Here is a 9820-nt window from a genome sequence, read left to right on the forward strand (position 1 = left end):
TGAAGCCCCCTATACCTGGTGCCACTGATTGCTCTTGAGTCCTTACCAGGGCAGAAAGTGAATCTCTTCATTGCCTAATTGCCTCCACTTAGTGGTCTTTAACTCCTTTAGTTTCTGGACTCACAAAGCCAACCATATACACTGGTTTGGTTGCTATTGCAGTTAGGCAGAGGGTGGATAATAAAGCATCAAAATTGAACTAAAACACAATTAGCTTTTAATACAGGTGCTTTTGTAATGTGGCAATAGAAACAATGACTGTGAAGAGATCTTTAAAAAAAGAATTTTATTTTAAAACAGTTGAGTAGTTAAACTGAATAGCACACAAATATAGCAAGACTCTTCCCTCTAAACAGTGCCTAGATTTGTTCCTTGAATCAGACAACCCACTCTGCCTCAAACTGCTATTTATATATCATATTTCTCAACCTTCCGACCAATCAGAAGCATAGTAGAGTTCTGCTTAGGTTCCCATTAGTCCAAACTATAGCTGGCTCTTTTGTGTATTTTTATGTATCTCATAAGAAGCGTTTCAAGGAAACAATCATTATCCGAAAAACAAACACAACAAGATAGGTGACATCCATTCATGAGTAGAAAACACTTCCATGACAAGAGAAAGGAAGAGTCATAGCTCACCAGCATCTTCTTGCACTGATGATCAAACTGCAGGTTGAAAGAGACATCAGTCCCGGGGTTTGGGGTACAAGGCAGGGAGGAGAATCAGGAGGCATCCAGCTTTTACATTCTCTGGGGAAGACGTACCTGATGATCAGATATGTTTCAGAGTAAACACAGCTTTTCCAGCCTGGTGCCTGCTTCCAATTTTGCCTGATATCCGTCTCCAACAGCCCCAGATCAGTTTGCATCATACAACACAAACCAGAGCAACTCAACATGAGTGATCCAAAATCCTCCCAAATAGATTGAGCAACACTCTCACTCACTATAAGGCAGATTCTGATGTTCTCTTTTCCCTTTCCCCCTCTCTGCAGTTTTCTAAGAATTCCCAAAAACTGCTCAAGAGAGTTTCAGAACATCTTGGGAAAATATGGAGGTCACTCTGGGTATGCAGGAGAAGGAGAGTATAGGATGGTTATTGTACAATCAGACTTTCACTCATGCAATGCTAGGTATCACATATAGTTTTATTCTATCACAGAGTGTCAGTTTATTTACACCAAAAATGTTTGTATGCTGAATACAAAGAACATGATAAAAAATCTCTTATATTATTCATCTATTTTCAGATATCATTTCTCAGACAAGCGCAGTGAAACTGAACCTGGCCAGAAAGACTACAGAACCTAAGTCTCAAAATAAATGACAATCTTTTCTACCATTTATATCTTTCTCCGTATCAGTTGCTCTCTGTTGTTCAGGTCGGGCCTCGCCACAATAATGTAGCATTTTGGGGAAAAGATGCAACCCAGCAGCCCAGCACTGGAAGCCAAGATGGAGAAGATCTCCACAGCCACCATGTATTTTCCTCTGGTGCTCAGATAAGTTGGAACAAATGAAAGCCAAACACTGCAAAAGACTAACATGCTGAAGGTGATGAACTTGGCTTCATTGAAGCTGTCCGGCAACTTTCTGGCTAAGAAGGCCACAGTGAAGCTGACAGTGGCCAGGAAGCCCATGTAGCCCAAAACACAGTAGAACATGAGGACTGAACCTTCATTACAAAGAAATATGATTTCTTCCGTCATTGAGTGCATGTCCACATCGGGGAATGGGGGAGAGGTTGCCAGCCAGAAGACACAGATTCCTACTTGAACAATGGAGCTGGAGAGGACAATGGAATACGCCAGTTTTTTGCCTATCCATTTCCTGATTGTGGATCCTGGCTTGGTAGCCATGAATGCCAAAACCACCGATATTGTTTTGGCCAAGATGCTGGAGAGGGCCACAGAGAAGACGATGCCAAAACTTGTTTGTCGGAGAAGGCAGGTTGCCTCCTTAGGTGTTCCAATGAACATCAAGGAGCAGAGGAAACACAAGAGAAGGGACACAAGGAGAATGTAAGTGAGGCTTCTGTTGTTGGCTTTGACGATGGCTGTGTCCCTGTACTTAATGAAGATGGCAAGCACAAGAATTGTGATCAGAGAGAATAAAAGTACAGAGAAAGTTGAAACAATGGCCAAAGTTTCATCAAAGCCCAGGAAATCTGGTCTCTTTGAAATGCATTGATCCTGGTCTTCATTTGGATACTGACCTGCAGGGCACCTGGCACATATTTCATTCTCTGAAAATACAATGTACAAGAAAATGAAAGAACCATGATTATGCAAAAGAATTTTGTTATCAGAAGTGTGGGAGATTTTATGAAACCAAACATAATTTTGCATAACTGCCAGTAAGTAACCCCTGTTAAGGGACACAGAGCTGTAAGTTACTATAAAGAGTGAGTCAAGCCCTTCACATTTTCTTCAATTCAGGCAGCTGTTTTTTTCCTACACATGTCCTACACATGTTGGACTTTATTCTTAATTCGTATTCAGTAGTTATTACCCAACATGAAGTCCACTTTGCATACTGTTTTTCACCTGGAAAAACTTCAAAACTCCTAGCCCGAATGCTTTTGCCCTAGATGCTTCACAAATAAACCCATGTTACAAATGTGGATAAGCTATATGTTTTCACTGGTGCTTTTCATTTTTCCTCAGAACCTCCGATACTGCATAGTTAAATGAGAGAAATCTTACAGCTGAAATCTTGGGAGCAAGAGAGGTGATTTTGACAGGACTTTCACCCTCACTCCCCCAAATCCTGCTCCTGAAGAAGAGGCCACCACTTCTATTCCACCCTATGTTAGTCAATGTTGGTGGGAAAAGTCAATACCTCCCTTTCTAAAATATGTTCTTCCAGATTTGTTAAGGATAACATTATATTGATTTTATCTATAAACCATGAGAATAATATATCAAGCCATAATTTAACCATTTTCTCTTTCAGAAATTTAAAGGCAACAAAACTGCCCAGAATTTACTAAAATAAATTGCATAGTTTGGTATATGGTAACATGGCATCTCTCACCCTTCTCATTTGAGAACATCTCATGTGGACATGGATCACAATCATAACAGCAAAACTTCTCCCCCTCCTTCTTTCTCTTCCCATAACCAGGACGGCAGTTGGCATTACATAATGAAAGTGGCGGTTCCTATCCAAAGATATAGGATATAAGATTAGAAAATGTTTGGGATAAATTAATTTAAAATAAGGTGATCGATTAATAAACAATGTGAAATGTATAATTCATACTTACACAGGTGACACGTCCCTTGGAAAAAACATTCTTTTCTCTTCCAGTGAAATACAAATTTAATTATGTATTAAGTGAGAAACTGCTTCCTTCCTCCCCTCACGCCCCCATCTTATTGGATAACTATGAATGTTGCCATTTGAGAGCCAGTGCAGTTCTTTTCTCACCTGAGTGAAGCCACTGTGCCACTTGATTCTGTCTGCATTAATGGTGAGCTCTTTGCCAGGAGGGGCCTGAGGATCCAGCCTCCCCACTTTGACCCTGACATATGATCCATTTCGGAGAGTGACCAAGTTTGTAATATCAAAGCCAGCTGCTAACTCTCCGTATTCATTTAATGCGATTTCATCACCAGCAGTATTATTGAATGAGATCTTCTGCAGGAATGAGTGGACCTAGATGAAAAGAGAACCACAAGGTCTATAAAGGCAGGGGATGGACGGGTGTGTGTGAGACTCCCTAGTCCTGAATGGAGTAATTGCACCCCTAAAGGTTGGGTTGCCATATGTTGAGAATTTCTCGGACATATCCAGAATACTGCAGTCAAAGGTGCAGATAAATTCTGTGATGCATGTTACTGCAGCAGCTCCATCTCTGTCTATGTTTCCTTGGTTCTACAAACACCAAGAGACAGCAGTCCAGGCTTCCTCCTTAAACTCCCCTGCTAAATACCCCTGTTTACAAGTCCTGTTCATGAGCTTCTGGTTTGGAGCTCCCAGAGACTGCAACTAGCTAAGTAGAACTGAGTAGAACTGCTTGTTCCCTTCTCCATCATTGCCACCCAGACCTTCACCGCACCTCCCTCTGTGCTTTCTTTGTGGTATATGGTATGTTGGGAACTTAAGGTTACCATTTGCAATTGGTAGCTTGAGGAATAATTAAATTAGCTTTATCTAGTTTATGGCAACCGCCATCCCTGCTCACCATATAATGACTTGCTTCATTCTCCACCTCAAAAGGAGAGTGTTTTTTCCCTCCTGCTTTGGCTTTTGATGGTGGTGGCAGCAGAGAAAGTTGGTTAAAGGTTGGCAAAGCTTGGGTGGGCGAGGCAAACATTCATGTGTGTTGGGGTGACTACATAATTTCTTCTTTACCTGAGTTGAATATCACAAGGCAGCCAATTGGAGGATGCGGTTTACTTTCATTTTCTTTACCTCATGGCATCCCTGCATTTTGCTAGCTCACTGTAGCATGACCCTCTTCCCCTCCTCCCGGTTGTTAAGTAGCCTGGCTTTGTGTGTGGAGCTACTTTGGAAATCAGAAATTTCCATGGACACTGCATCTGATTTTGAGAAACTACAGAAAGCCTCAAGGGTCATTTCAGACAGTTTGATGTGCACTTGACTTGGCCAATTTGTGCTGTTAACAGTAGGTAAGAGGAAAAACAGACAGGCACACTTAAGCCACGAGTTTCTTCACAAAATCCGTATCCCCAACCAAAGGTTTGTCAGAATTATGTTACTGCTCACTGCCCCTTGCATATAACAATTGTCAATTTAATTGCCACTTGATATTTAGGACAACCCTTAGTTCTAACTGTTCAAATAGTAGTTGTTATTTGAGAGCTATTAGTTCTTCAAGTATTATTATTATTATATATAATCAAACCAAAAGCAATAACCCAATAAACCCAACTGGAGTCACTGTTAGTTTCTTGCTTATGAAAGCATATGTCATTTAAATTATTTTTATTCATTTTCTAATACCCAACTTGGATACCACAACATTACTTGAGATTTATTTTTAGTTATCGAGGTCTATTCTTTTATTTCTTTACTTATAGTGCATTGCCAACACACATAATACAATCAAGGCAGTGCATAACACTGAACACTTTGTAAACTGAACACTTTCTAGCAGGAAACTCTACCTGCCAAGGTTCCAAATTTTGGCAAGAGAGTCTGTCTCCACCTTCTATTCTTTTGTGGATGGTTCTAGCTGAATACATGATCTGTAAGGCATGTGCCAAAGCATAGACAGCATTATAGATACTGTAGCTGTGGCCGGTCATGCTCATTTCAAAATATGGTGCAGGAAGGCTCTCCAGCTTCTCCTCTCCAGTACATGTGACATAAAAGTATTTTGACGCAGTGGAGTTTGAAAGTGAACAACCAAATGCTTGTTCCCATAAATCGTTGATAAAACCATCTCCATCTGCCCAATAAGGGTTTACTTGCTGAAGAAAACCTTGGAAGCTGTGAGTCTCCTTGGAGTGGATAGCAAAGGAGAGAGCACCATGGAACATTTGTAAGTTACAGTCTAAATCTTTTTGAAACATATCTAATGTGAAATCGATTTGAGCTGTTGTAATCCACACTTTTCCTTCAGGTAATTTAATATATTGAAGATATATTAGTTGAGCTACCATCATTGCCTTTGCAACATTTAACAGCCATGCAATAGATTGACTTTCTCCATATACAACAACAGATTTGGCTTTGCTCATTATGAAAACTCGTGTGAATAACTTTGAGAAACGCACCACATCATCTACCATATCTAGCATGTTACTGTTGAAATGCACATGGTACTCAGTCGTTTCTGTGAATTCTGAACAGATTCCATTCTTGAAAAGCATTGGCTCAATAGTCTGTAAGAAACGTTCTCCAGCTTCATTGGCTGGAGTGAGGAGCCCAACCCATTTCCATCCGAAATACAAAAGTAACTGGATAATTCCCTGATACTGAAGTCCTTCATTGGGGACCATGCGGTAAAAGGAAGAGAATTTGATTTGATTATCCACAGCTCTTTGAAATGAACCATATGAAATCTGAAAAAAAGAAAAAGCCAAACTGGCATGGCAATCATTGCCAGCAAAAGTTAGAGCAATTAATTTGAACTCAAACAATGCTGCGCAACAGCACAAAATAGTCTTCTCAATTAACCTCTGAAAATCAACAATGCTGAATAATATCATACATCCCCACGTAGGAAATCTCATAATTCTTAGGGAGAGAGACATTCTTAGTTGTACATACTTCCAGGGAGGAGATGACTCACAGAACATCTTCTGTTGACAACTTGTTGCCAGAGATAATTGTGTGGTGACTCGCGATAGCCAATACCTGGATGTGGAATTTGGTCTGGACATTTGGGTCTGAAGATTGGGGAAATGCTGCTTTGTAGAAGGAGGAACAGCTGGATGTCACCCTAGAGTGAATACTCTGTATAATAATTTTTGTGACAGGTGGAAAATGGGGGCCTTCCTCTTTCATTTCATCTCTCCCTCTCCCCTCCCCTCTTTTTCTGCTGTCTTCTACTCTGGGCTATTATTAGGATTATACACACATGGGGTCACAAAGAGTTGGACATGACTAAACAACTAAACAACAACAACACACATGAAGGTCATGGATGGTTAGTGAAGGACCCTGTGTGAAAGGCAAAGAAGGGAAGATCTCCAAGGGTGGGACACTGGGAGAAAAAAAAGAGAAAAGCTCAGAGTTGAGGGCTGAGGGGATCCACCCCTTTCTGTTTGAGACAAGGGTTATGGTCTGAGCCAGCTGAACCTCAAGCAACAGCTAAGGATCCAGGAGTACCTATTAGCGGCTCCTTCAAAGAGAATGTAACCCAGCAAGAGCAGGCCACCTCCCATTCATCTGGCCAGTTTATTGGCTCTCAGCCAGTCCATTACTGAGGCATGACATGGTCCAGAATATCCACTGCAGATGTAAAGAGAAGTAGAGCTATGTGCTATCAGTATATTGCTGACAACGTACTCCAAAACTCTGGATGACTCCACTCAGTGGTTTTGTGTAGATTTTAAACAGCTTGGGATATAAGGAACCCAAAATGAAGGCTCCACAGGCCTCCGGAAATGACCACCCAAATAGGACTGGATCCACCTCAAAGAAATTCTGTCCACCCACAATTCGGAAAGCTGTTCCAGAAGGACACCATGCTTGAGGGTATTGAAAACCACTGAGAGGTTGAGGAGAATTAACAGGGACATGTTTCTCCTCTCTCTGTAGTCAATATGTCCTGAACTATTTATGCCTTTGCAAGTGAATATTAACACCATGAATTAGGATTGGTACCTCTCATGCAGCTAGGGCAATGTTTTCAAGATTATTGTAATGTGAATCCATTAAGATGTCCTATTAGTCAAACTGGCCCCCCTTGGGAAAATCTTCCATTATGTGTATTAAACACACATACTTTAGAATCTGGGTCCTCTCATATGCCTTATCGGGTACTCATAGTATTAATCCCCCCAATATATTCATATATTGCAACCCTTTTACTTTTTCCATTTTACAACTTCATATTTATGAATCAACAGCTTCCTAGTGAAAGGAGAGAAGAGTGAATTGCAGCATGAGATAGCCATATGTTTTTAATATCCATATTCTACCTGTGGAATCTTGTAAAGACCTAAGACATCTGCCATGGATGAGGAGGTGTCAGAGCTAAGTCCCCCAATGACTCCTACTACATTTTTCTGAATGCCACATAAGTAGTTGGGGACAAAGTGATGCGATTTAAAGAGCAGATCCAGAATGGTTTGGTAGGTCATCTTTGAATCAAAATAGCTATCATAGATGTGGAATCCAAGAGTGACATTGGGCAAGATCTTGGGATTCTCATTGATCTCATCAACAGCAAACACCAAGGCGAGGATGTGTTGGTAGTACTTTGTTATCACCCTGCAAATGAAGTGAGTTACCATTTCATGAGGGAATTAAACAGTGCATGAAATTCAGAACGGAAACATTCACCTGCCTGCCTTTCCATCTCTATCTTGGCTTCTTAAAAGAAGCTGTAGGCAATTGACTGAGGAGGTGTGGGGACTGATCAAAGCCTTGTTGGAGGATGGAGAGACACCATCTTCATTGAAGCAGGGGATGGTGTCCCCTCCTTCAGAGACTTGCCCAGAATCAAAAAAATGTTAAACAACGATTGCCAAGTTGCAAATACTCCACTTTGGGATGCTTGGCAGAGATTGAATATCTGGATCCTTTTTCAGTCTGGCTTCTAAGAAGTTTTAAGGGCCTTCTCTGTAGCTACCCCCAAGGTATGGAATCACCTCCCCACATAAGCATGTCTGGCACATTCAGTACCTAGGATTCGGGAAACATTGCAGATGTACCTCGTTACCCTAACATTTGAGACCTGTGAATTTTCCAGGATCAACCCTCTTCCTGTGACACTATTGCTTGAATACTGAAATTTAAAATGTTGTGGCCCACTCTGGCTCTTGATTGACTGTTTAATGAACACTGCCTAATTAATTTCCCTGAGTTCTAGTATTCTGAGTGAGGGAGACAACTTTTCCCTACTGACTGTCTCCACATCATACATAACCTTAAACATATTGTCACCTCTTGCATGCCTTTTCTCTAACTTAAAAAGGGGAGATGTTCTATCCATGTGATCATTCTGAAGGTAATTTCTAAAGCTTTTCCAACAATAAATCTTTTTAGGTGAGATGACCAGAACTCTTCACAGCATTCTAAGTGTGGTCACACCAGAGATTAGTAGAACTGCATTGTGATATTGAAGCTGTGTTTCCAGTCCATTGAGTGCTGCTTGCTAGAATGAATTTGCCATTTTCACAGCTGCTGCACGCTGGGTGCACATTTTCACTGAGGTATCCACTATGCCTCCAAGGTCTCATTCCTGGTCAATTGCCACTAGTTCAAATGCCGAACGTTTATTCGAGAAATTAACATATATTTTTCCTGAATAAGCCTAATCTTACACTTCCTTACACTTCCTTACACTTCCTTACAATTGCGTTTCCCAGTTTTCTAACCATGCACCTAGTCTGCAGGGATTATTTTGGACTGCTTTGGGCTCTATAGTTGTTTTTTAATAACAACTGAACATTTGGATGTAATCAGCAAACTTGAGTACCTGACTGCTTGGCTGTACGTTAGAGAGTATTTTTTTTAAAAAATGTAGCCCACTTTTTCTTTTCCTGCTCTCTCTTCTCTGTGTCTGTCCAGAAAAATGTGACTCTTTCTTCATCTTAATTGACAGCTTAGGCATAGTCTACAGTTTATGTAAGTATATTTCTCATTTTTTTAAAAAAAGTCTATTTGCTTTTTAAAAATGTTCTAAAACTCCCCACCCCCGAAAAGCAATCAAAGTACTTTTCTGTAAGATATTAACATATAACGAAAACATAAAATAATGTTAATGACCATTTACTTACACTGGGATGTCAATAAAGTCCTGAGAAGGGTGTTTCTTGAAGGAAAGGTAGGCGAATGAGTAACGGATAAGAGACACTATTCCACCAATGACAAGGTCACCTCCTTCATACCATTCATGTGGAATATCCACAGGATTATTTCCACTGCAAACAACAGTATGCACTTGGGGCAGCATGTTGGGAAGCAGCAAGAGAAGCAGAAGCAGTAGCATATTGATCACAAATATCCATCTACACATATATTCTCCTTTATCTCTCTACAATATTGTTATTATCATCAGCCTTACCTGTATAGGAAGGATTTGGTGACAGACAACTCTGGCAATGCAGTACGTAAACGGACACGTATCCACCTTCTCATTAATTTCAACACTGTCACAAAAAAATCAGTGAATCCT

At 40.6% G+C, this 9820-nt stretch overlaps 1 protein-coding gene across 1 annotated transcript; it reads right to left on the reverse strand.

Annotated features, from left to right (window-relative positions):
- Positions 1–1343: 1343 nt before the first annotated feature.
- LOC310748525 (vomeronasal type-2 receptor 26-like) lies at positions 1344–9598 on the reverse strand (the record flags this gene model as incomplete). Its single annotated transcript, XM_083584356.1, has 6 exons — positions 1344–2245; positions 3037–3163; positions 3433–3660; positions 5748–6035; positions 7620–7797; positions 9423–9598. 6 exons carry the CDS (start codon positions 9596–9598, stop codon positions 1344–1346), a joined length of 1899 nt encoding a protein of 632 aa, XP_083440482.1.
- Between the last annotated feature and the right edge of the window lie 222 nt (positions 9599–9820).

This window comes from Podarcis filfolensis (assembly GCF_964270895.1).
Source record: "Podarcis filfolensis genome assembly, chromosome: 13".
In the NCBI taxonomy this organism is placed as follows: Eukaryota; Metazoa; Chordata; class Lepidosauria; order Squamata; family Lacertidae; genus Podarcis; species Podarcis filfolensis.